Source organism: Cnephaeus nilssonii (genome assembly GCF_951640355.1).
Source record: "Cnephaeus nilssonii genome assembly, chromosome: 20".
Taxonomy (NCBI): Eukaryota; Metazoa; Chordata; class Mammalia; order Chiroptera; family Vespertilionidae; genus Cnephaeus; species Cnephaeus nilssonii.
The window spans coordinates 49,981,940-50,007,709 of NC_137091.1; the positions used below are offsets into that span (position 1 = coordinate 49,981,940).

Below are 25,770 nucleotides of genomic sequence, written 5' to 3' on the forward strand. Positions count from 1 at the left end.
CTAAGAGTAAGTGTGAGCACAGAGCCCCACACTGGCCATCACACGCATGGGGATGGTGCTTCCCATGAATGAGGCAGACACACGTCTACCTGGGCTTGAACCCCCAGTGGGACAGACACTCAGACCCCACCCCTGCCCACCTGAGCGCCTCCTCCTCCACATCACAGCTCCAGCCACAGCTCCGAGCAGAACCAGGCCCCCAGCGATGCCCAGGATGATGGCGATGAAGGTCTGAGGCGGCGGCTCTGGGAGGAGAAGGGAAGGGAGGGTGAGGGCTCTGACCCCAGGCCTCAGCCCCAACCCCACTGAGGTCCCCAGGGCCCCTGCTGCCCTGAGAAGAAGCTCTGTGCCCACGGCCCTCCTCACCCCATCTCAGGGTCAGGGGCTCGGGCAGCCCCTCGTGCTGCACATGGCACGTGTATCTCTGCTCCTCGCCAGGGGGCACCCCCACGGCCGCCCACTTCTGGAAGGTGCCATCCCCCGCAGGCCTGGTCTCCACCAGCTCCATGTCCTGGGTCTGGTCCTCCCCGTCACGCTGCCAGGTCAGGCTGATGTCCGCAGGGTAGAAGCCCCGCGCCCAGCACCTCAGGGTGACCTCACGGGCCGAGACGGGGTGGTGGGTCACGTGTGCCTTTGGAGGGTCTGAGGGGAGGGGAGAAAATGGAGGAACTTTGCATCCGTCATGGGACACTCCAGCAGCGCCCATGTGACCATCCTGAGAGTGGACAGTCACCTGGGTGGGGGAGGGAGCACACAGCACACACACCAGCCTGGAAGGACCTCCTAGTCTTTAGAAAGTTCTAAACTCAGAGAGACACAGCTCAGGGCAGGAGGCAGGGCAGCGCACACACCACCTGGAAGGACCTCCTAGTCTTTAGAAAGTTCTAGACTAAAAGAGACACAGCTCAGGGCAGGAGGCAGGTCTCTGAGGGGAGAAAAGGGATTTGTGGTCCTGACCTGGGTGGAGGCCACGTGACTCAGAAAAGCTGGGGTCAGGCCTCAGACACAGGGGGTGTGGGGCAGCCACAAGACCTGAGAGAGAAGGTCCCTGAGGGTCCCAGAGCCCCTGCAGGGCCCACGGGAACCGCTGATTGGCTATTTCAGGGGGTCTCCCTGCACCCCAGGAGAGCCTGCACCCCTACCTGTTCCTGAGAGGAGGGGGAGTCCCACTGGAACCTGATCTGAACATCCAGGGGGACTCCCTCCCTGACCCCAAGGAGGGGTGTCTGACACTGACCCCCTATCCTGTCTCCTTGTAGGAGCCCCAGCCCTGGGGAGAGGGGGCGGCCCCAAGGCCCCTGGTACCTGCGCGCAGCAGGGTCTCCTCTTTTTCCAGGTAAAGGCGGAGCCACTTCACACAGTCCTCCTCAACTAAGTTCCTTGCACGCTCTGCCTCACCGACACGTTCTAATTTGCTCTTGGAGATCTGAGCCGCCATGTCGGCCGCGGTCCAGGAGGTCAGGTCCTCGTTCAGGGCGAGGTAGTCGGTGCCATCGTAGGCGAATTGCCAGTACCCGCGGAGGAGGCGCCTGTCGGGTCCCACGTCACAGCCGTACAGGAACTGGATGGTGTGAGACTCTGACCCGGCCCCGAGGTCAGCCCCGCCCCGCCCCGAGGTCAGCCCCGCCCCGCCAGCCCTGGGGGAACTGAATCTAAAACTGAAAGTGAAATCGGGTCACAGTTTCCGCGGGCTCCTCCCGGGGTGACGCTCGGACCCAGACCCTCGGGGCGGCCCCGGCCCGTCCGTGGGGAGGGGGATCGTGACGGGCCCGGAGCGCAGCTCACCGTCCTCGCTCTGGTTGTAGTAGCCCCGCAGGTCCTGCAGGTTCACTCGGAGAATTTGTGAGTGGGCCTTGGCCATCTGCGTGTAACGGTCCCAAAACCCCGGGTCCTCCCGCTCCACCCACGGCTGCTGCATCCACGGCGCCCCCGGCTCCATCCTCGGACTCGCCGCGTCGCTGTCGAACCGCAAGAACTGCGTGTCGTCCACGTAGCCGACGGCGAGGTACCGGGGCTCCCCGCGGCCGGGCCGGGACCAGATGGTGCTGAAATAGCTCAGGGAGTGGGGGCCTGGGGGGCAGACGGGGGGCAGGGCCGGGGCTGGACACGCGCCTTCCCGGGCCCGCGCCCTGTCCCCGCCGGGTCCCCTCGCTCCTCCCCGCACAGCCGCCCCCTCCGACCCCGCACTCACCGGCCCGGCTGGGGGTCAGGACCAGCGCCCCGGAGAGCAGCAGGAGGAGGGTGGGGGGCCGCAGGACCCGCATCCTCGGCGTCGGGGGGACCCTCTGAGTCCGGGCGCTTCTGCGGAGGAGTTACAACCGGGGAAGGGGAGCCTCGGGGACGCTGATTGGCTGCTCCAGAAACCGCTCAGCCAATGGGAGTGAGAGGTTGCGCCGCGTCACGAGTATCCAGGAAGGAGGCGCCGACACTGGTTGGGAGAGGAGAAGTGAAACCAGGGCGCTGGATGGTCCCCACCACGGAGCTGCCCGCCCCCCTCCCCCCGAGACTTTGTCTCCTCTGAGACCGGAGCGCAGGCCCGGGCCCTGGACTCGGTCCTGACCCTCCTCGTGCGCGGAGCTCCCGTCACACGGTCCCCCGAGGCCTGGCCCCGGCGCCGTGCTGTTCAAGGACTTTCCAAGGTTCTGCGGTCACCATCGCTGGCTCTTTGGCTTAGACCCTCCAGAAACATAGGCCTCCAGGAGGGGCCGCCTGGCATGTTCCCGCCAACAGAATCCTGAGAAAAGGAGCCTGCTCCCGGGCCTGACCCGGTCCCCGCCCCCAAGACAGGGGCCTGTGGGGCCGAGCCCAGTGCAGACGCCCCGTTAGTGCCCGGCGTCCGGGACAGGGCGGCGTGCTGCCTCGGGAGCTCCAGGGAGCCCGGCTGCAGCCACTCTGGCCTGGCACCGCCTCCCCCTGGCCCAGAGGCCCCGCACCCAGAACAGGGCCCGGCACCCCCTCTGGGCAGGCCCTGCACACGCAGACGCGCCCCGGCTGGTGGGAGCGGGTGTGGGCGAGGCGGGCCCCTCCAGGCGGCCGGCACGCTGGGCCTGCGGCTGTGTTGGCACCGGAGGCGGGAAGGGCTGGGGCTCCTGCCCCAAGCGGCTCTCAGCCCCGTCCCTGCCCGGCCGCTGGGCCCCGGGCCGCTGGCGCACCTGCCCGGCCTGCACCCTCGGTTCCAGGGCGCCCAGCCCCTCCGCTCCCTGTTTGGCACTGAGTGACCCACGGAGGCCCCTCCCCGGCCCGGCCCGGCCAGCGCCCGGGGACCCGCCAGGCCATCAGCGCTCCAGCCCAGGAGGCGCGGGCCCTGCAGGCGGGGAGGCCGCTGAAAGGGACAAACTACTTCCTCCAAAAGGAGACAAAGGAACAGGAGGCGGCGGCGAGCACAGGCCCTGGGCAGCGGCCGCAGCCGGAGCTGGGCCAGGAGGCGGCGGGTGGGGGCGGGGTGCTGGCTGGGAGCTGAGGGCCTGGGCAGGGCACCGCCCGCGGGGTTATGGCACGAGTGGGGGTCTTCCCGGTGAGCCGGCCACAGCCGGGAGGAGCCGAGGCGGGGCGGGGTGAGCGGGAGGCAGGGACACGGGCACCTGTCCCAGGGCGATGGGCCCCGGTCCCCCACGGGTTCCCCTGCGAATAGGGGCGCCCCGGGGACAGGGCCTGGGGGACCCGCCGGCGGCCCCAGTTTGAGGTCAGCAACCAGCCAGCGGGTCCCTGTGCGCCCAGGGGGGCGGCTGCCTCCTGTGCCCAGGCCCGGCCCGCGGGGGTCGCTGCCGGCTCTGCCTCCGTCTCCGCTGCGGCCGCTGAGCCCGGGGGTGCGGGCTGTGTCCCCGGTTTATTCTGGGCCCTTCTGCTCCGGGTCCCCCTCCCTGCACCCTCCGGGAGGAGGCCCCCCGCATTGGCTGCGAGGCCGAGTCCCGGGACCCGCCCCCCAAACGCGGGCAGGACGCGGCCGGGCAGGTCCAGGTGCGGGGCTCCCCGCGGAGGGAACTGGGCGCCGCCCCAGGTGGGCCCCGGGGTCCTGGGCTGCAGGGGGCGCAGAGGGGTCCCCGAGTCACCGTCAGGCCCGGAGCCCACAGAGGCGGCCTGAGGCTCGGGGTGCCTCTGCCGGGGCCCCCCCTGCCGCCCGCGGGTCCGCAGTGTCCTCAGGGGCCGGGCCTCCCTGTGGCCGGTCCGCTCGGCCCGCAGCCCCGCGGTCGCTGGCGGCTCCGCTGCAGGGGGGCCTCGGCCTTGAGCCCCAGGGGAGGCCGGCGGGGGCGGCGCTCCGGAGCCTCCTCTCCCGCTGCCGGGGCGGCCCGGGGCGGGCTCCTGGGCTCCGGGCACAGCTCGCTCCCGTCTGGGTGCGTCCGCTCCGGGGACCCCCCACCCTCCCCGCAGGGCTGCGCTCCCGGCTGGGCCTGTGCGGGTTCCCACAGCGCGTCCCGCTTCCCCGGCCAGAGCGGCCCGTCTGCCGCGCCCTCACGTCCAGGCTCCGTCTGTGCACAGCACGCGGCCCGGGTCCCAGCCTCCAGGCTGTAAAGTGGGGGGTGGTTTGTTTTCTCTGTAATGTGGGTGTTTGTCCCCACAACTGAAATGCCCTCCTCCTGGGTGTGCGCATCCGGGGACGGACTCCACACGCACCCATTTCGCAGAATCCCCCGCGCTCCGGGCTGGGAGGGAGGCCCTGGCCTCTCCCTCTGTCCTCAGGACAGTTGTAAGTGCGGCTGCTTTTCCACTGAAACCTGTGCTCAGCCTGATGCACCCCCTCTCTCAGAAAGAGGGGTGCCCCCAGGAGCCAGAGCTGACGGCCTTGCTGAGGGGCCGGGGGCGGGTGCCCACGGGGACGGGCAGAGGGGAGGGGGGAGGCAGGGGTGTCTCCATCTGCGTCCCCCCAACAGGCCTCCCGCTGGGAGGCTGGAGCGAGGGCAGCGCCCGGCCCATGGGGACCTGCTGAGGGGGTGACTGTGTGAGAGACACCCCGTCCCCATGGGGGGTCCTGCTCTCAGTCACTGACCGCAGGCCCGTCCCCTGCGCGTCCGTGGAGACGGCACCGCGCACCAGCTTCCCGCACCCCCCCGCCTCTGGGACACGGCGCCCGGGACGCTAGGAGGCCCCGCGGGGCGCAGGGCGACCCAGGAAGCCTTCCCGGAGGGGGCGGGAGGGCCCAGCCCAGGACTCACCCACAGAGGTGCTGGGAGCCGCGCAGCCTCCTTTGCGGGTCCCCGGCCGCCCGACCTTCCCTCCTGGGACCCGCCAGTCCCTCCCCCGCGGCCGTTTCGCGACCCTCAGACCCTCCTCGGCTCCTCCGCCCAGGCCTGTCGGGGGCCCGGGGTCGCGCGGAGGTCAGCGCTGGGAAGCTGGGGCCCCGGGGCGGGAAGGGCGGGAGGCAGAGTCGGGTTCAGGTCCCAGCTCCGCACAGGCGTCCGGTGCCCAGGTGCGCTCAGCCCCCCAGACTCGGCGCCCAGCGAGCAGCGGGGATGGGACCCCGGGGCCGACGGGAGCCCTTCTGGAGACGCCCCGGGCGCCGCGGGTGGAGCTGGGATTGCGCCCGCCCCGCCGGCGGCTGAGGTTGGGCCGGTGCCCCCCGCACCCGCGAGCGCCCCGACGCCAGCGCTGTGGCTCCTGCCCCTCGGCCCAGCCCACCGACGCCGAGCGGCCCCTGGCAGCGAGGAGGCCTAAGTCTGGGTCGGGGTGCAGGTGAGAGTTGGGGGCGGGGCTGAGGGGATGGCATGGGCTCCCGGGGCGGAGTTGGGGGGACCCAGTTCCGCTGCCCCTTCCTGGGCCCCGGGCCGCAGGCGCTCACGCGGCAGCCCCGCCTCCGCCCCCCGTGTCTGCAGCAGTGGGTCCTGGGGGTTGTGGTGCCCAGGCGGGAGGAGCGACAGCGAGGAGGGAGCGGTGTGGCCGCAGCCCGCCCTGCTCTGTCCTATGTTTATTGGCGCTGCAGGTGTGACCGCATCCCAACATGCAAGTAACTGACACTCACATGAGGTGACACACACTCACAGGCATACACACACACATACACGCACACTTACACACACATATGAACACACACAGTGTCTGTGTGTTCTGGTTAATTCTCACGGGAGGATGCATTCCAGTGGTTTCTCGCTTGGGTAGAGTGTAGGGAGGGAGGGGGGGCGGGACGAGGCCCCAGAAGGAGAGATGCAGGGACTGGCCACCTAGAGCGCCAGCCCAGGGAGGGGTCTGCAGCCCAGCAGGGACCTAGCCCAGGACCAGCGCCCGGGACTCTGGAGGGCGGGGCTCTAGGCCAGTGATGGGCCACCTTCTGAGCGTGGTGTGTCAAACTTCGCCAAAAAACAGAGCATAACTCAGTGTGTCACTTTGAGGAAAAAACATTATTTCGCGATATTTATAGTTTAAATAACATAAATGTATAATTGTTATATATAATTGTATTTAATAAACCTCAGCGGCCGCGTGTCATCAAAAATGGCTACGCGTGTCAGTGCTGACACACGTGTCATAGGTTCGCCATCACTGCTCTAGGCGCTGAGCGGCCGGCCAGGGCAACAGCCTCTGTGTCAGGGGACCATCCCCAGGGCTCTCTGACCATCAGCGCTGTCAACCTCGCCCGGGTCTGGGGTCAGATAGTGGGGCACCACCCCCACCCCCCACAGTGCACAGGCTCCTAAAACCCTGGGCACCTCCTGAGTGACAAGTGTCTTTGGGACGCTGATGAGGTGGCTTTTGGCTGAGGGGCTTGGAGAGCATCAGGGTGGGGGATGGTCCCCAGAAAGACCAAGCTGGTCAGAGGGCTGGAACGTTCCGGCCCTAGAAGGAGGCAGAGCAGGAGGAGCCTGAACACCCATCTCTCCACACCACAGAGTCCCGTGGGCAGGGACCCTGGGCCTGCGGGACACTGACGGGTAACATGGACCCTGATACTGTCAGACGGGGACACCCAGAGAATGAGACCACAACTCACACATGAAAACAGTAACAGGCATAGTGTCCACCAGAGCAAAGAACAACAAACACCCAGAAGATGGGTGCTGGGCCCATCCAGGCCTGAGCCCAGGCTGACCTGCCCCAGGAAGCTCGCTGTCCAGGGTCCTGGAGAGGCGCTGCATTAGGACAAGGGACAAGGCTAGGGGATGGGAGTCCCTGTGACCACAGGTCCTGGAGGGACAGGGTTCCCCTGAGGGACAGGTCAGAGGAGCAGAGAGGTGACCCGGATGAGGAGTGACCACGTCAACACCACGATGCACTGAGCACTGACCAGGCCCAGGCCCCGACCACGCTCCGTCCTCAACGCCCCTCCTGTCCCGCCTGGGACACGTTCCGACGGCAAACACACGGGACCTGGAAAGTTCTTGGAGCTTCAATTTATTTCCCCTCGGAATTTAGGAGCTTCCCCTTTAATTAACGCCCCAACTCTCCTTGGCAGGAAATGAACAAACAAAATCACACCCAGAACCTCATTTCAATAGGGAGCAGGAAGTGGCAGCTGGGGCACCAGGAAGTACAGGCAGGGAGGGGGATGGGGAGGGCCCAGCCCACCTGTGCAGACAGGAAAGTGTGGGAGCAGGGCGGGCCAGCCCCCCAATCAGCGGTGCCTGAGTGAGGTAGTGGTGTGGGGAAGCAGGGGACTGGGCTGCAATGTCTGTAAGGAGGATTCTCCTAAAGGTCAGGGCCTCTGGGGGGACCTTGCCGACGGCGGCCCCTCCCTTGCCTTTTCCTAACAAGGCCGCTAACTCGGGGTGTTCCGCTAGAATCTCTACCTTTAGTCTCTAGCCCCGACCTTGGAGAAGCAGGTGCGTTCTCAAGGACGCCGGCCCTGCGGATGGAATCCAGAGATGAATTGCAGGTCAGGCTGTTATGACCATAAAGCCAAGGCGGCAGGCGAGCAGGGCACTCGGCGGCGACAGCCAGGAAGTCCCTTAGCCTCTCTTCACAGGAACGGTGTGACAGTCATCACTCACCGTCCCTCAGGGTCTGCGGTCACCCCAGCTAAGTGGGAGTGAGAACACACCGTCCATCACTCAGTCCCCACAGGGCAGCGCCTCACGCTGTGGAGGACAATCATCATGAGCAGATCCAGGGAAGTGGCTGGAACTGGTGACATTCTCAAACCCACTCCATGCTCACAGTATCCCACAGACTCCCCACCACCCAGGACTCCCTCTGCCCACCCCTCCCCGCGGCAGGTCTCCCCTTTAGAAGCCCAGAGAGACACATCAGAGCCCTGGGCGCTATCACCTCCTCGGGGGGACATACCAGGATAGGGTTAGAGCCCCAGGGCAGGAGACTAAGGAGGAACTATGAGGGGGAGGAACTATAGGGGGGGGGGTCCCCCATGGCTCCCGTCTGCACTGTCCCAAGGACTCAGGGGTCACCCCTCCATACTCACTGGCAGCCTGAGCGTAGCTCCCTCCTGTTCCACCTGCGGGAAGAAAACATCCCGTGAGAGACCAGGGAGGAGGCAGGGCCAGGAGGTCTTAAAGGAAGCACTAGTCCTGGGCCCAGAGAAGTTTCCAGAACCCTGTGTACAGACCCAGGGCAGGACCAGGAAACCTGAGGGAAGTGCACGTGTGGGGACAGGACCCACCGCCCTCCTGGAGGTCTGTGCTCAGCAGGGACCTGCCCTCTGACCTGGGGCTGCAGGGAACGGGGTTCCACCACCACCATCATCAGGTGGTAAGTGGGTCCCTCATTTTCCCACGGGCCTCACTAAGGAGTAAGTGTGAGCACAGAGCCCCACACTGGCCATCACACGCATGGGGACGGTGCTTCCCGTGAATGAGGCGGGACACACGTCTACCTGGGCTGGAACCCCCAGTGGGACAGACACTCAGACCCCACCCCTGCCCACCTGAGCGCCTCCTCCTCCACATCACAGCTCCAGCCACAGCTCCCAGCAGAACCAGGCCCCCAGCGATGCCCAGGATGATGAAGATGAAGGTGTGAGGAGGAGGCTCTGGGAGGAGAAGGGAAGGGAGGGTGAGGGCCCTGATCCCAGGCCTTAGCCCCGACCCCACTGAGTCCCCCAGGGTCCCCGCTGCCCTGAGAAGGGGCTCTGTGCCCACGGCCCTCCTCACCCCATCTCAGGGTCAGGGGCTCGGGCAGCCCCTCGTGCTGCACATGGCACGTGTATCTCTGCTCCTCGCCAGGGGGCACCCCCACGGCCGCCCACTTCTGGAAGGTGCCGTCCCCCGCAGGCCTGGTCTCCACCAGCTCCATGTCCTGGGTCTGGTCCTCCCCGTCACGCTGCCAGGTCAGGCTGATGTCCGCAGGGTAGAAGCCCCGCGCCCAGCACCTCAGGGTGACCTCACGGGCCGAGACGGGGTGGTGGGTCACGTGTGCCTTTGGAGGGTCTGAAGGGGGGGGAGAAAATGCGGGAACGTTGCATCTGCCGTGGGACACTCCAGCAGCGCCCATGTAACCATGCTGAGAGTGGACAGACACCTGGGCGGGTGAGGGAGCACACAGCACACACACCAGCCTGGACAGAGGCACCTGGAAGGACCTCCTGGTCTTTAGAAAGTTCTAGAATCAGAGGACACAGCCAGGGCAGGAGGCAGGTCTCCGAGGGGAGAAAAGGGATTTGTGGTCCTGACCTGGGTGGAGGCCACGTGACTCAGAAAAGCTGGGGTCAGGCCTCAGACACAGGGGGTGTGGGCAGGCACAAGGCCTGAGAGAGAAGGTCCCCGTGGGTTCCAGAGCCCCTGCAGGGCCCATGGGAACCGCTGATGGGCTATGTCAGGGGGTCTCCCTGCACCCCAGGAGAGCCTGCACCCCTAACTGTCCCTGAGAGGAGGGGGTCCCTCTGGTACCTGACCTGGACATCCAGGGGACCCCCTCCCTGACCCCAAGGACGGGTGTCTGACACTGACCCGCTGTCCTGTCTCCTTGTAGGAGTCCCAGCCCCGGGGGAGTGGGGGCGGCCCCAGGGCCCCTGGTACCTGCGCGCAGTAGGGTCTCCTTCCCTTTATCCAGTTGAATGAGGAGCCACTTCACACACTTCCCCTCCAGGTAGATCCTGAAACGTTCTGCCCAATTCTCCGCCTCCCACTTGCGCTTTGTGATCTGAGCCGCCATGTCGGCCGCGGTCCAGGAGGTCAGGTCCTCGTTCAGGGCGATGTAGTCGGTGCCCTCGTAGGCGTATTGCCAGTACCCACGGAGGAGGCGTCCATCGGGTCCCACCTCGCAGCCATACAGATTCTGGTAGGTGTGAGACCCTGACCCCGCCCCGTGGTCAGCCCCGCCCGCCCCGAGGTCACCCCGCCCCGCCCGCCCCGCGGGGCCTGAATCTAAAACTGAAAGTGAAATCGGGTCACAGTCCCCGCGGGCTCCTCCCGGATGGGGGCCGGGCGGGTCCCGCCGACTCGGGGTGACGCTCAGAACCAAACCCTCGGGGCGATCGCGTCCCGTCCGTGGGGAGGGGGGTCGTGACGGATCCGGCGCGCGGCTCACCGTCCTCGCTCTGGTTGTAGTAGCCGAGAAGGTTCCGGAGTTCCACTCGGGAAGTCTGTGCGTGGATCTTGGCCCTCTGCGTCTCCCGGTCCCAAAACCCCGGGTGCTCCCGCTCCACCCACGGCTGCTGCATCCACGGCGCCCGCGGTTCCTCCCTCGGACTCGCCCCGTCGCTGTCGAACCGCACGACCTGCGTGTCGTCCACGTAGCCGACGGAGAGGAAGCGGGGCTCCCCGCGGCCGGGCCGGGACCAGAAGGTGTTGAAATACGTCAGGGAGTGGGGGCCTGGGGGGCGGACGGGGGGCAGGGCCGGGGCTGGACACGCGCCTTCCCGGGCCCGCGCCCCCTCCGGGTCCCCTCGCTCCTCCCCGCACAGCCGCCCCCTCCGCCCCCGCACTCACCGGTCCGGCTGGGGGTCAGGACCAGCGCCCCCGAGAGCAGCAGGAGGAGGGTGGGGGGCCGCATGACCCGCATCGCGGCGTCGGGGGACCCTCTGAGTCCGGGCGCTTCCGCGGAGGAGTGAAAACCGGGAGCCGAGGGGACGCTGATTGGCTGCTCCGGAAACCGCTCAGCCAATGGGAGTGAGAGTTGGGGCCGCGTCACGAGTATCCTGGAAGGAGGCGCCGACACAGGTTGGGAGAGGAGAAGTGAAACCAGGGCGCTGGGGAGTCCCCACCGCGGAGCTGCCCCCCAAGACTCTGTCCCCCGCTGAGACCTGAGCGCAGGCCCGGGCCCTGGACTCGGTCCTGACCCTCCTCCTGCGCGGAGCGCCCGTCACACGGTCCCGGAGGCCTGGCCCCGGCGCCGTGCTGTTCAGGGACTTTCCAAGGTTCTGGGGTCACCATCTCTGTGCAGCCTCACCCAGGAGGGAGGCGCCCCAAGAACCTGTGTATGTGGTTCCGTCTGTCACAGTCACCCTCACGGAGTCACACAGGGGAAACAAGTATGAATTCACGGCGCATGCTCACTGCCTGTGAGATGGTCACAGAGTCATGTTTTTATGAAAATCACCAATTTCCCAAGTGAACACGGAGGAGGGAGGAGGGGCTGCTCCCAGGTCACATCCGTGCCCGTCTGGGAGGCGCTGGGCTTTCACATTTGCTTCTGCGTTTTGTCTGTTCTTGTGGCTGCAGCTCATGAAGACACGGACGGCCTCACAGAAACGGGCAGGAGCGGGTTACTGACCTTTCAGATCAGGGTGGGTCTCCCCTGTGACAGTCACTGCAGCCACACACGTGGTCGTTCCTGAAAAGGGCTTTGCAAAGTGAGACCTGAAACCCTATTGACTGTATTCTTCTTGTCTTAATTTTTCTAAATATATATATTTTTATTTCAGAGAGGAAGAGATAAGATAGAAACATCAATGATGAGATTCATTAATCGGCTGCCTCCTACACCCCCCACACTGGGGATGTAGCCCACAAACCAGGTATGTGCTCTGACAAAACGGTGAACTGTGACCTCCTGGTTCTTAGGTCGATGTTCAACCACCGAGCCCCGCTGGCTGGGGAATATTGACTATTTCCTGTTCTGTTCTGTCCCCGTCCCCAGGGCTGTCTTGCTGGTGGCTCTGTCCTCATGCATTTATGTAAAGGGATGCCTGTGTCTCTAAGTCCCAGAGCCCTTCCCGGGCGGATGCATTAATCACCCGCCATCCAAGCTCACCTCTGTGTCTGTCCCCACAGAGCCCCCAGGAAAGCGTGTCAGCGCTGGGAAGGGTCTAGCTGACGTGGTGGGACACACCTGTCCCACATTCTGGTTTTCTCTCGGGGCTGACATTTCATCAGACAACAGGCCTGTCCGCTGTCCCCTGCCCGGTGACATTTCCTGAGGGAGAAGCTCAGGTTCATGTGTGAGAAAGTGAGTGCCAGTTCCCCCAATCCCAGCAATCCTGGTGTCTGTGTCCTTCATTCTGTTACGTAAACTCGGGCCAGGCCGGGTGTGGCTCAGCGGCTGAGCACTGACCTCTGAACCAGGAGGTCAGGGTTCCATTCCTGGACAGGGCACCTGCAGGGTTACAGGTTCCATCCCGGTGGGAGGGGAGGGCATGCAGGAGGCACCTATCCATGATTCTCTCCCCTCATGGATGTTGTCCCCTTCTCCCTCTCAGTTTCTCTCTGAAATCTATTTTTTTTAAGGTACACATGGGATCCCATGAGAAAGAGGCCAGCCCGCTCACACACATGACCTCCCTGGTACATGACACTTGAGAACGAGGCAGAGTGTTTGTGTACCTCCCAGGCCATCATATGTGGGGTTTACCCTCCATTTTTATTAAAGACAGTTAAGAAATTAATCCATATGCAGGATACATATGTCTTCTTTTTTGAAATATTTTTGTTTTTCAGTTACAGCTGCTGTACAATATTGTATTAGTTTAGGTGTACAAGTCTGCGATTAGACATTCATATGACTTATACAGTGATCGCTCCATACATGTAGTGCCATGTGACCTCCCATGTAGCTGTTACAACATGACTGACTGTGTGCCCTGTGCTGTGCTCCTCCTCCCCATGACCACACTGTAGGGACCATGTTGTATTTCCTCCTCCTCCACCTGCTCTGCCCAGTCCCCCCTGTCCTCCGGCCGCCAGCAGCCGCTCCCTGTGGCTCTGAGTCTGTGGCTGCTGTGGGTTCTGCTGGGCGGATTTCAGGGACTCTGAGCGCTGGCTGTGGGGGGGGGGGGGGTCATTGTTCTATGTCTGTGGTGGGGGGTCATTGTTCTATGTCTGTGGTGGGGGGGGTCATTGTTCTGTGGCTGTGGGGGGGCGGTCATTGTTCTGTGGGTGTGGGGTGGTCATTGTTCTGTGGGTGTGGGCGATGCAGGCACTGCGTTCACCTTTGGGGCATCTCCCCCGGAGGCCACGATGTTTTAAAAATGTGGATGGAAGGACGAGGCTTCAGTGAAGAGAATAATGTCACCTCCTTCCACCGTGTCATTTAAAAGTGAAACTGTGCCCTAGCCGGTTTGGCTCAGTAGATAGAATGTCGGCCTGCGGACTGAAGAGTCCCCGGTTCAATTCCAGTCAGGGCACAAGCATGGGTTGCGGGTTCAATCCCCAGTGTGGTGGGTGCAAGAGGCAGCAGATCCATGACTCTCTCTCATCATTGACCTCTCTCTCTCTCTCTCTCTCTCTCTCTCTCTCTCTCTCTCATCCTCCCTTCCTCTCTGCAATCAATAAAAATATATTTAAAAAGATAAATTAAAAGTGAAACTGGTTCTGTCCTCTGTCTATCTGTCTTCTCTCTGCGGTCAGGGCTGGGGGGAGGGACGACTGTGGAGGTCGGTGTCAGCCATTCGTGCTGAGCTTGGCCTCAGCGCCCTGTCAGCGGAGTGAACAGCCCGGATGTCCCTCGTCTCCTGCCAACAGTGTGACCCCCCCGTCCCGGGAAAGGCTCTCAGAGACGGCAGGGTTCCACGGACTGCACTTTGAGAAAGGTTGTTCTGGCTAAACCAGAGGGGGTCTCCCACCCTACCTCTGACCTCGCCTCCTCTTCTCTTCCCAGAATCCCTCTCCATAAGTCAGAAACCCTGTGCCCAAAACTGAGCGCACAGCATGGCCCTGGGACCTTCTAGAAGAGAGCTCACCCTGGACATCCGACAGGGAGAGGCCTCAGCTCGGGAGGGGGCGGGGGGACAGGTGTTTCCCCTTCACAACTGGGAACAGTTTGTGGCTGAAGACCCCAGTCCCACAGAAAACGTACTGTGGTTTCTACACCCCAGCTGTGAGCGCTCACATCCCAGACAGAACCCTGACGTGTCTGTAAGAGAAGCCATCCGGGCCCTTTTCTGCAAATGGGCCGAGTGCTCCGCCCTGAGGCCCAGACCCCACGCAGAGCGGTCTGTCCAGCAGGACCTTCTGTGAGCCAGGCCTCGCTCTGCCTCGGTGTCCCCCATGGGGCAGCCCCCACCTGCTGTGGCCACTGGGCCTGACACGGGGCTCCTGGCCGAGCAGGGACTTTCCCTTCGTGGACCTTTAATCCAGCCGCCGTGGGGGCGTGTGGCTGCCCCCTGAGACGGCGCCCGGTGAATGCTCTCAGTGTCCAGTCTCCGCCCCACAGGCCCCGGGGGCTCACGGACGGATGGAGGCCACAGTGTCTTCACGTGGGAGCCACGGGCTTCATGTGTCCCTGACCTCAGTGTGTGTGTGGGGCTCAGTGGTCCTCATCCCAGCTGCCCAGGAGCGTGTAACTAACACGCATGTAACCCCGAGCTGCACAGGCATGAACTTGATGTGAGGTACCCCTGAGGGTGTGAGGTTCACAGCGCCCCTCCCTGCAGCCTCCCTGTGCCCGTCCCCGGGGCCTGGTGTTGTGTCTGGTGACCCGGTGACAGGAGCGGCCCGGAGGCTTCACCGCAGGGACAGTGGGTATTGAACCCACAGACAGCAGCTCCCGGCCCCGCACGCACTCAGAGAGCATGAGGCAGAGGATGTGACTGAGATTCCCCCCCAGATCCCTTACCTACCGCTCCCCCCTTACCTCCCCCACATTCTAACCCCCTGTCTCCCTCGCCTTGCAATGCCCTCCCCCAGGGACATTACATGTGAGGCGTTTACAGCTGTGGAAGGAGGATTTCTCACACCCAGACCCAAAGATGAAACCAGGAAGGAAAACATGAAACGTGTCTGTGTCACCCTCACACCCGAGAGACAACCTCAGGCCCAGATCAGACTCAGAGACGCACCGAGATGCCCACAGAGACAGGATCCCGGGACCAGGTTCCTCCCAAAGCCCGGGAGGCCCCTGGGGGCAGGCGAGGGGGGGTCCTCATTGGGGGGAGATCCGTCCCCCGGGGCCTGGGGCATCCTGGTGGGAAGGGGGAGGGGGCACATCCAGGGTGCGGGCTCCGGGTGGCGGCCTCGGGAGGGGCTGGGCCGCAGGCTCCTCTGATGGGAGGTGTCGGGGGGCAGTGCTGTGGGGACCAGGCCGCCTGCAGCGGGGATGGGGGGCAGCTGGGAAGAAGCAGCCTCGCTCCCTGAGCCGCGCAGGGGCCGTGGTGTCCCTATGAGGGGGGTGGGGTGGGGGGGTGGGGGGGGCTGTGTGTCTGTGCGGACCAGGGAGGGGGTGCGGCCCTGTCTCCCTGGTCATGGCCTCGGGCCGGGTCTGAGGGTGAAGCTCTGAGGGTGACCGTGTCCCACAGGGAGGACCCGGCCCCGCTGTGCGCTCCGGCTGCTCCCCACAGCACGGAGGCCTGAGGTCACCCCGTTCCCGGGGCTGCGGGTCCTTCTCCCTGAAGTCCGAGGTCTGAGCACCCACCGCGGCCGGGGCCTTTGTCCCGGATGGGGCGCAGGGGGGCGGGGGGTGGAGGGGGCGGCGCTACCTCCGGGGCCGCCGCCTCTGCCGCCTGGAAGAGGCCCAGCGAGCAGGATCGGAGCCCGAACAAGGGCGGGGGGGGGGGGGGGGGAGGGGGGCGGAGGCGGGAGGCGGGGTTTCCAGTGACGCGGGGGACAGCCCGGCCCTCAGGGAGCGGAGCGGGACCCGGGGTGCTGGGAAGCAGGCCGCCCGGGCCCCCCGCACCCTGGGCGCAGCCGCAGGAACGTCACCCCAACGAGGGCTCAGGGAGCCGAGCGGCCCCCCCTCGGCACCAGCGGACACGGGCTGCGGACGGGCCGCCCCCCCACGAGGCCCCGGCTCCGCCCGGAAGGAGACGCGGGAGCGGGCGCAGCCCTCGGACCGCGGAGGCCGAGCCGGAGCCTCCGGCGGAGCCGGCACCGGAGACCCAGAGGCGCAGGGCCTGCGGGGTCGGCGGACGCTGCCCGGGGCTGGAGCGGCTCCTGCGCTGAGGACGCCGCCCCCCCACGTCCATGCACGGCCTCGGGGACCGGGGGCGGCGGCTCCTCAGAGACCGCTCCTGGGGGAGGTGACGCAGCTGAGATCGCCCAGCGCCTCCGGCGGGACCGGCCCGGCTGGACGAGGTCCGGGGCGCAGCGAGCAGGGGAGCCCCATGGCCATGCAGGCCGCCCCCGCGGGCCCGGCCCTGAGGGTCCTGGTGGAGCCCGGCCTGCAGGGCGGCTTCTCGGAACCGGGTCTCCTCCGGAACCGAAGCAGGCGGGGGGGGGGGGCGGTGATCAGCCTGGGGGGGGGGATCAGCCTAGGGGGGGTGATCAGCCTGCGGGGGGTTGATCAGCCTGGGGGGGTGATCAGCCTGGGGGGGGGTGATCAGCCTGGGGGGTGAGATCAGCCTGGGGGGGTGATCAGCCTGGGGGGGGTGATCAGCCTGGGGGGTGATCAGCCTGGGGGGGTGATCAGCCTGGGGGGGTGATCAGCCTGGGGGGGGTGATCAGCCTGGGGGGGTGATCAGCCTGGTGGGGGTGATCAGCCTGGGGGGGGTGATCAGACTGGGGGGGTGATCAGCCTGGTGGGGGTGATCAGCCTGGGGGGGTGATCAGACTGGTGGGGGTGATCAGCCTGGGGGGGGGTGATCAGACTGGGGGGGTGATCAGACTGGGGGGGGTGATCAGACTGGGGGGGTGATCAGCCTTGGGGGGGCAGGGGCAGAGGCAGCACAGCCGGCTCTGTGCCCCCCTGTACCCCCTCCAGCAGCCCCTCCAGAGGCTGAGGGCCCAGGAAGCGGGAGGCGGGCACGTGGGTGGTTCCGGTGGGAGACACTGCCCAGCCCGGACTCCCAGCCCCGCTCCCTCACAAAAGCCGTCATTTTAAACTCTGACCCGCTGCCTCCATCTCTGCTGCGGCCGCTGAGCCCGGGGGTGCGGGCTGTGTCCCCGGTTTATTCTGGGCCCTTCTGCTCCGGGTCCCCGTCCCCGCACCCTCCGGGAGGAGGCCCCCCGCATTGGCTGCGAGGCAGAGTCCCGGGACCCGCCCCCCAAACGCGGGCAGGACGCGGCCGGGCAGGTCCAGGTGCGGCCTCCCCGCGGAGGGAACTGGGCGCCGCCCCAGGCGGGCCCCTGGGTCCTGGGCTGCAGGGGGCGCTGAGGGGTCCCCGAGTCACCGTCAGGCCCGGAGCCCACAGAGGCGGCCTGAGGCTCGGGGTTCCTCTGGCGGGGAGAGGGGGGTCCCCCCTGCCGCGCGGCTGCCCTTACCCCCCCCCCCCGCCCCCGCGTGTCCGCAGGGTCCTCAGGGGCCGGGCCTCCCTGTGGCCGGGCCGCTCGGCCCGCAGCCCCGCGGTCGCTGGCGGCTCCGCTGCAGGGGGACCTCGGCCTTGAGCCCCAGGGGAGGCCGGGGGGTGGGGGGCGGCGCTCCGGAGCCTCCTCTCCCGCTGCCGGGGCGGCCCGGGGCGGGCACCTGGGCTCCGGGCACAGCTCACTCCCGTCTGGGTGCGTCCGCACCGGGGACCCCCCCCCCCCCTCCCCGCAGGGCTGCGCTCCCGGCTGGGCCTGTGCGGGTTCCCGCAGCGCGTCCCGCTTCCCCGCCGCTTCCCCGGCCAGAGCGGCCCGTCTGCCGCGCCCTCACGTCCAGGCTCCGTCTGTGGACGGTCCGCGGCCCGGGTCCCAGCCTCCGGGCAGTAAAGTGGGGTGGTTTGTTTTCTCTGTAATGTGGGTGTTTGTCCCCACAACTGAAATGCCCTCCTCCTGGGTGTGCGCATCCGGGGACGGACTCCACACGCGCCCATTTCGCAGAATCCCCCGCGCTCCGGGCTGGGAGGGAGGCCCTGGCCTCTCCCTCTGTCCTCAGGACAGTTGTAAGTGCGGCTGCTTTTCCACTGAAACCTGTGCTCAGCCTGATGCACCCCCTCTCTCAGGAAGAGGGGTACCCCCCCAGGAGCCAGAGCTGACGGCCTTGCTGAGGGGCCAGGGGCGGGTGCCCACGGGGACGGGCAGAGGGGGAGGGGGGAGGCAGGGGTGTCTCCAGCTGCGTCCCCCCAACAGGCCTCCCGCTGGGAGGCTGGAGCGAGGGCAGCGCCCGGCCCGTGGGGACCTGCTGAGGGGGTGACTGTGTGAGAGACACCCCGTCCCCATGGGGGGTCCTGCTCTCAGTCACTGACCGCAGGCCCGTCCCCTGCGCGTCCCTGGAGTGGGCACCGCGCACCAGCTTCCCGCACCCCCGCCTCTGGGGACGCGGCGCCCTGGACGCGAGGAGGCCCCGCGGGGCGCAGGGCGACCCAGGAAGCCTTCCCGGAGGGGGCAGCGGAAGGGCCCAGCCCAGGACTCACCCACAGAGCTGATGGGAGACGCGCAGCCTCCTTTGCGGGTCCCCGGCCGCCCGACCGTCCCTCCTGGGACCCGCCAGTCCCTCCCCCCGCGGCCGTTTCTGGACCCGCAGTCCCTCCTCGGCTCCTCAGCCCAGGCCTGTCGGGGGCCCAGGGGCCCGCGCGGAGGTCAGCGCTGGGGAGCCGGGGCCGCGGGGCGGGCAAGGCGGGAGCCGGAGTGGGGTTCAGTTCACAGCTCCGCACAGGCGTCCGGTGCCCAGGTGCACTCAGCCCCCCAGACCCCGCGCCCAGCGAGCAGCGGGGCCGCCACGGAGGGAGCCCTTCTGGAGACGCCCCGGGCGCCGCGGGTGGAGCTGGGACTGCGCCCGCCCCGCAGGCGACTGAGGTTGGGCCGGTGCCCCCCGCACCCGCGAGCGCCCCGACGCCAGCGCTGTGGCTCCTGCCCCTCGGCCCAGCCCACCGACGCCGAGCGGCCCCTGGCAGGGAGTAGGCCTAAGTCTGGGTCGGGGTGCAGGTGAGAGTTGGGGGCGGGGCTGAGGGTATGGCATGGGCTCCCGGGGCGGAGTTGGGGGGACCAGTTCCGCTGCCCCTTCCTGGGCCCCGGGCCGCAGGCACTCACGCGGCAGCCCCGCCCTCCGCCCCCCCCCCCCCCCCTTGTCTGCAGCGGCCGGTCCTGGGGGTTGTGGTGCCCCCGCGGGAGGAGGGACTGCGAAGGCGAGGAGGGAGCGGTGTGGCCGCAGCCCGCCCTGCTCTGTCCTGTGTTTATTGGCGCTGCAGGTGTGACCGCACCCCAACATGCAAGTAACTGACACTCACATGAGGTGACACACACTCACAGGCACACACACACACATACACGCACACTCACTCACACACACATATGAACACACACACTGTGTTTATGTATGTTCTGGTTAATTCTCACGGGAGGATGTTTCCAGTGGTTTCACTCTTGGGTAGGGCGCAGGGAGGGAGAAGGGGGGGGGCGAGGCCCCAGAAGGAGAGATGCGGGGACTGGCCACCTAGAGCGCCAGCCCGGGGAGGGCTCTGCGGCCCAGAAGGGACCGAGCCCAGGACCAGTGCCCAGGACTCTGTGGAGGGCGAGGCTCTAGGCCAGTGATGGGCAACCTTCTGAGCTTGGTGTGTCAAACTTCGCCAAAAAACTGAGCATAACTCGGTTAGTGTGCAACTTTGAGGAAAAAACATTATTTCGCGATATTTATAGTTTAAATAACATAAATGTATAATTGTTATATATAATTGTATTTAATAAACCTCAGCGGCCGCGTGTCATCAGAAATGGCTACGCGTGTCAGTGCTGACACGCGTGTTGTAGGTTCGCCATCACTGCTCTAGGCGCTGAGCGGCGGCCAGGGCAGCAGCCTCTGTGTCAGGGGACCGTCCCCAGGGCTCTCTGACCATCACCTTTGTCAGCTGCGCCCGGGGTCAGGGGTCAGATGGAGGGGCACCACCCCCACCCCCCACAGTGCGCAGGCTCCTAAACCCTGGGCACCTCCTGAGTGACAAGTGCCTTTGGGAGGCTGATGAGGTGGCTCTTGGCTCAGGGGCCTGGAGAGCATCGGGGTGGGGGATGGTCCCCAGGAAGACCAAGCTGGTCAGAGGGCTGGAACGTTCCGGCCCTAGAAGGAGGCAGAGCAGGAGGAGCCTGAACACCCATCTCTCCACACCACAGAGTCCTGTGTGCAGGGACCCTGGGCCTGCGGGACACTGACGGGTAAGATGGACCCTGTTCCTGTCAGATGGGGACGCCCAGATAATGAGACCACAACTCACACATGAAAACAGTAACAGGCATAATGTCCACCAGAGCAAAGAAACAACCACACCCAGAAGATGGGTGCTGGGCCCATCCTGGCCTGAGCCCAGGCTGACCTGCCCCAGGAAGCTCGCTGTCCAGGGTCCTGGAGAGGCGCTGCATTAGGACACGGGACAAAGCCTGGGGGATGGGAGTCCCTGTGACCACAGGTCCTGGTGGGACAGGGTTCCCCTGAGGGACAGGTCAGAGGATCAGAGAGGTGACCCGGATGAGGAGTGACCACGTCAACACCACGATTCACTGAGCACTGACCAGGCCCAGGCCCCGACCACGCTCCATCCTCAACGCCCCTCCTGTCCCGCCTGGGACACGTTCCAATGGCAAACACACGGGACCTGGAAAGTTCTTGGAGCTTCAATTTATTTCCCCTCAGAATTTAGGAGCTACCCCTTTAATTAACCCCCCAACCCTCCATGGCAGGAAATGAACAAACAAAATCACACCCAGAACCTCATTTCAATAGGGAGCAGGAAGTGGCAGCTGGGGCACCAGGAAGTACAGGCAGGGAGGGGGATGGGGAGGGCCCAGCCCACCTGTGCAGACAGGAAAGTGTGGGAGCAGGGCGGGCCAGCCCCCCAATCAGCGGTGCCTGAGTGAGGTAGTGGTGTGGGGAAGCAGGGGACTGGGCTGCAATGTCTGTAAGGAGGATTCTCCTAAAGGTCGGGGCCTCTGGGGGGACCTTGATGAAGGGGGCCCCTCCCTTGCCTTTTCCTAACAAGGCCGATAACTCGGGTGTTCCGCTAGAATCTCTACGTTTAGTCTCTAGCCCCGACCTTGGAGAAGCAGGTGCGTTCTCAAGGACGCCGGCCCTGCGGATGGAATCCAGAGATGAATTGCAGGTCAGGCTGTTATGACCATAAAGCCAAGGCGGCAGGCGAGCAGGGCACTGGGCGGCGACAGCCAGGAAGTCCCTTAGCCTCTCTTCACAGGAAGGTGTGACAGTCATCACTCACCGTCCCTCAGGGTCTGCGGTCACCCCAGCTAAGTGGGAGCGTGGACACACCTTCCATCACTCAGTCCCCACAGGGCAGCTCCTCACGCTGTGGAGGACAATCATCATGAGCAGATCCAGGGCAGTGGCTGGAACTGGTGACATTCTCAAACCCACTTCATGCTCACAGTGTCCCACAGACTCCCCCCCACCCAGGCCTCCCTCTGCCCACCCCTCCCCACCGCAGGTCTCACCTTTAGAAGCCGAGAGAGACACATCAGAGCCCTGGGTGCTGTCACCGCCTGGGGGGGACACACCAGGACGGGGTCAGAGGCCATGGCAGAAGACAAAGGAGGAACTATGGGGGAGAGTGGGACCCCCATGGTTCCCGTCTGCACTCTCACAGGGTCTCAGGGGTCACCCCTCCATACTCACTGGCAGCCTGAGCGTAGCTCCCTCCTTTTCCACCTGCGGGAAGAAAACATCCCGTGAGAGACCAGGGAGGAGGCAGGGCCAGGAGGTCCTAAAGGAAGCCCTAGTCCTGGGCCCAGAGAAGTTTCCAGAACCCTGTGTACAGACCCAGGGCAGGACCAGGAAACCTGAGGGAAGTGCACGTGTGGGGACTGGACCCACCGCCCTCCTGGAGGTCTGTGCTCAGCAGGGACCTGCCCTCTGACCTGGGGCTGCTGGGAACGGGGTCCCACCACCAGCATCATCAGGTGATGAGGGGAGGGAGTCCCTCATTTCCGACAGGTCTCACTGAAGAGTAAGTGTGAGCACAGAACCCCACACTTGCCATCACACGTGTGGGGCGGTGCTTCCCGTGAATGAGGCGAGACACATGTCTACCTGGGCTTGAACCCCCAGTGGGACAGACACTCAGACCCCACCCCTGCCCACCTGAGCGCCTCCTCCCCCACATCACAGCTCCAGCCACAGCTCCCAGCAGAACCAGGCCCCCAGCGATGCCCAGGATGATGAAGATGAAGGTGTGAGGAGGCGGCTCTGGGAGGAGAAGGGAAGGGAGGGTGAGGGCCCTGACCCCAGGCCTCAGCCCTGACCCCACTGAGGCCCCCAGGGCCCCCGCTGCCCTGAGAAGAGGCTCTGTGCCCACGGCCCTCCTCACCCCATCTCAGGGTCAGGGGCTCGGGCAGCCCCTCGTGCTGCACATGGCACGTGTATCTCTGCTCCTCGCCAGGGGGCACCCCCACGGCCGCCCACTTCTGGAAGGTGCCGTCCCCCGCAGGCCTGGTCTCCACCAGCTCCATGTCCTGGCTCTGGTCCTCCCCGTCACGCTGCCAGGTCAGGCTGATGTCCGCAGGGTAGAAGCCCCGCGCCCAGCACCGCAGGGTGACCTCACGGGCAGAGATGGGGTGGTGGGTCACGTGTGCCTTTGGAGGGTCTGAGGGGAGGGGAGAAAATGCAGGAACTTTGCATCTTCCATGGGACACTCCAGCAGCGCCCATGTGACCATCCTGTGAGTGGACAGACACCTGGGTGGGGGAGGGAGCACACAGCACACACACCAGCCTGGACAGAGGCCCCTGGAAGGCCCTCCTAGTCTTTAGAAAGTTCTAGAATCAGAGAGGCACATCCAGGGCAGGAGGCAGATCTCTGAGGGGAGAAAAGGGATTTGTGGTCCTGACCTGGGTGGAGGCCACGTGACTCAGAAAAGCTGGGGGTCAAGCCTCAGACACAGGGGGTGTGGGGCAGCGCACAAGGCCTGAGAAAGAAGGTCCCCGTGGGTTCTGTCAGCGGGTCTCCCTGCACCCCAGTAGAGCCTGCACCCCTCATTGTTTCTGAGAGGAGGGGGAGTCCCTCTGGTACCTGACCTGGACATCCAGGGGGGCTCCCTCCCTGACCCCAAGGAGGGGTGTCTGACACTGACCCCCTGTCCTGTCTCCTTGTAGGAGCCCCAGACCCGGGGAGAGGGGGCGGCCCCAGGGCCCCTGGTACCTGCGCGCTGCAGGGTCTCCTTCCCTTTGTCCAGGTACATGCGCAGTGAGTCCACACACAGGCCCTCCAGGTAGCTCCTCTCACGATCTGCCTCACCCTCTGCCTCCCACTTGCGCCGGGTCATCTGAGCCACTGTGTCAGCCGCGGTCCAGGAGGTCAGGTCCTCGTTCAGGGCGATGTAGTCGGCGCCATTGAAGGCCCACTGACTGTACCCGCGGAGGAGGCGCCCATTGGGTCCCATGTCACAGCCAAACATGCACTGGTAGGTGACAGACACTGACCCCGCCTGAGGTCAGCCCCGCCCCGAGGTCAGCCCCGCCCCCAGGATGAATCTAAATTGAAAGGGAAACCGTCTCTAAGTCCCCTCCGGCTCCTCCCGGGTGGGGGACGGGCGTGTCCCTACGCCTCGGGGTGACGCTCGGACACCGACCCTCGGGGCGAACCCGGCCTGTCCGTGGGGAGGGGGGTCGTGACGGGCCCGGGACGCAGCTCACCGTCCTCGCTCTGGTTGTAGTGGCCGCGCAGGTTCTGCAGGTTCTCTCGGTAAGTCTGCGCGGCTGCCCTGAAGATCTGCGTCTGCTCCTCCCAGTACCCCAGGTACACCTGCTCCACCCACGGCTGCTGCATCCACGGCGCCCGCGGCTCCGCCCTCCCACTTGCCGCGTCGCTGTCGAACCGCACGAACTGCGTGTCGTCCACGTAGCCGACGACGATGAAGCGGGGCTCCCCGCGGCCGGGCCGGGACCAGATGGTGTAGAAATAGCTCAGGGAGTGGGGGCCTGGGGGACAGAAGGGGGGGCAGGGCCGGGGCTGGACACGCGCCTTCCCGGCCCCGCGCCCCCGCCGGGTCCCCTCGCTCCTCCCCGCACAGACGCCCCCTCCGACCCCGCACTCACCGGCCCGGCTGGGGGTCAGGACCAGCGCCCCCGAGAGCAGCAGGAGGAGGGTGGGGGGCCTCAGGACCCGCATCCTCGGAGTCGGGGGATCTTCTGAGTCCGGGCGCTTCCGCGGAGGAGTTATAACCGGGAGCCGCGGGACGCTGATTGGCTGCTCTGGAAACCGCTCAGCCAATGGGAGTGAGAGGTGGGGACGCGTCACGAGTATCCAGGAAGGAGGCGCCGACACAGGTTGGGAGAGGAGAAGTGAAACCAGAGCGCTGGGGAGTCCCCACCACCGAGCTGCCCCCCAGACTCTGTCCCCCGCTGATACCTGAGCGCAGGCCCGGGCCCTGGACTCGGTCCTGACCCCCCTCCTGCGCGGATCGCCCGTCACACGGTCCCCGAGGCCTGGCCCAGGCGCCGTGCTGTTCAGGGACTTTCCAAGGTTTTGGGGTCACCATCTCTGTGCAGCCTCACCCAGGAGGGAGGCGCCCCAAACACCTTGTGTATGTGGTTCCGTCTGTCACAGTCACCCTCACGGAGTCACACAGGGGAGACAAGTATGAATTCACGGCGCATGCTCACTGCCTGTGAGAGGGTCACAGAGTCATGTTTTTACGAAAATCACCAATTTCCCAAGTGAACACGGAGGAGGGAGGAGGGGCTGCTCCCAGGTCACATCCGTGCCCGTCTCCCTGGGAGACGCTGGGCTTTCACATTTGCTTCTGCGTTTTGTCTGTTCGTGTGGCTGCAGCTCATGAGGACACGGACGGCCTAACAGAAACGGGCAGGAGCAGTGTTTTTGTGTGTTTTTTGCCACGTGATAGGATGATTTATGAGAACAAATTCCATGACAAATCACAAAAAATAACCATTTTCTGAAAGACCCCCATAACCACCTGAGGACTAACCAGAGGACCCTCCACGAAGCCGGACAAATGTTACTGAGCCCGGAGGGGATAGGCGTCTATGAATAAAAAAGTGTATGGCGACCGCCAGTGTGCGCGTGGGAAGGGCCTCGTGGCCGGGATCCGTGGCCACCGCGTGTGTCCAGGCGGCTGCGGGCGAGGCGTGTGGCATGCGGGCTGGGACCAGGATTCGCACCTCCTCTAGGGTCTCCCAAGGCTCTGGGGCGGGTGGCGCCAGGCAGGGTCCCCACTGCCACTCACATACGTGAACATCCAGTGGGTGCAGGCCACTCGCGGCGCCCAGTGTAAACAGCCCCGCCCCCTGTGGCCTCCGTCCAGCTGCAGTGCCCCCCGCAGTTGGTCCCCCAGCAATGGACACGCATGCAGACGCCAGGGGCTGCCCGGCACACCCAGGCCACTCTGATCGAGGGGGTACCCCGCCCCCCAAACAGGCTCTTTGGCTTAGACCCTCCAGAAACACAGGACCCCAGGAGGGGCCGCCTGGCATGTTCCCGCCAACAGAATCCTGAGAAAAGGAGCCTGCTCCCGGGCCTGTCCCTGCGCCGCCCCCAGGACGGGGGCCTGTGGGGTCCGAGCCGAGAGCAGACGCCCCGTTAGTGCCCGGCGTCCGGGACGGGGCGGAATGTTGCCTCGGGAGCTCCCGAGAGCCCGGCTGCAGCCACTCTGGCCTGGCACCGCCTCCCCCTGGCCCAGAGGCCCCGCACCCAGATCAGGGCCCGGCA

General features: G+C 65.6%; 2 protein-coding genes across 32 annotated transcripts in view; both read right to left on the reverse strand.

Annotated features, from left to right (window-relative positions):
• LOC307116212 (saoe class I histocompatibility antigen, A alpha chain-like) overlaps window positions 1–25,770 on the reverse strand; it is a 59,437-nt gene that overhangs the window by 7,774 nt on the left and 25,893 nt on the right. For 14 of the 31 annotated variants that reach the window (XR_013815180.1, XR_013815181.1, XR_013815182.1 and 11 more), the window contains exon 7: window positions 22,186–22,290. Coding sequence is in view for 15 of the 31 variants with exons in the window: in XM_079799931.1 (XP_079656057.1) it covers window positions 22,186–22,290 (105 nt within the window). In the remaining 16 variants the exon portion in view is untranslated. Of the gene's footprint in view, window positions 1–140; window positions 246–366; window positions 643–1,305; window positions 1,579–1,785; window positions 2,071–2,191; window positions 3,341–7,630; window positions 8,004–19,090; window positions 21,395–21,539; window positions 21,588–21,720; window positions 21,754–22,185; window positions 22,291–22,411; window positions 22,688–23,241; window positions 23,518–23,735; window positions 24,021–24,137; window positions 24,255–25,770 lie in introns of those variants that run through there. The other 17 variants (XM_079799934.1, XM_079799932.1, XM_079799925.1 and 14 more) reach the window with 10 other exon arrangements.
• LOC307116213 (patr class I histocompatibility antigen, B-2 alpha chain-like) lies at window positions 7,320–10,921 on the reverse strand. The gene is made up of 8 exons (XM_079799943.1): window positions 10,809–10,921; window positions 10,408–10,692; window positions 9,897–10,172; window positions 9,033–9,308; window positions 8,807–8,911; window positions 8,345–8,377; window positions 7,917–7,944; window positions 7,320–7,771 (listed from the first exon to the last, which is right to left on the reverse strand). Exons 1-8 carry the CDS (start codon window positions 10,879–10,881, stop codon window positions 7,615–7,617), a joined length of 1,233 nt encoding a protein of 410 aa, XP_079656069.1. The 5' UTR covers window positions 10,882–10,921; the 3' UTR covers window positions 7,320–7,614.

Bases quoted from the DNA above. Each gene is read 5' to 3' on its own strand.
- LOC307116213 (XM_079799943.1), bottom strand. From the start codon at position 10,881: ATGCGGGTCATGCGGCCCCCCACCCTCCTCCTGCTGCTCTCGGGGGCG. The intron at 10,693-10,808 runs GTGAGTGCGGGG...TCCGCCCCCCAG, and splicing joins CCTGACCCCCAGCCGGACCG to GCCCCCACTCCCTGACGTAT. The intron at 7,772-7,916 runs GTGAGTGATGAC...TTCCATCCGCAG, and splicing joins ACCGCAGACCCTGAGGGACG to GGCCGGCGTCCTTGAGAACG.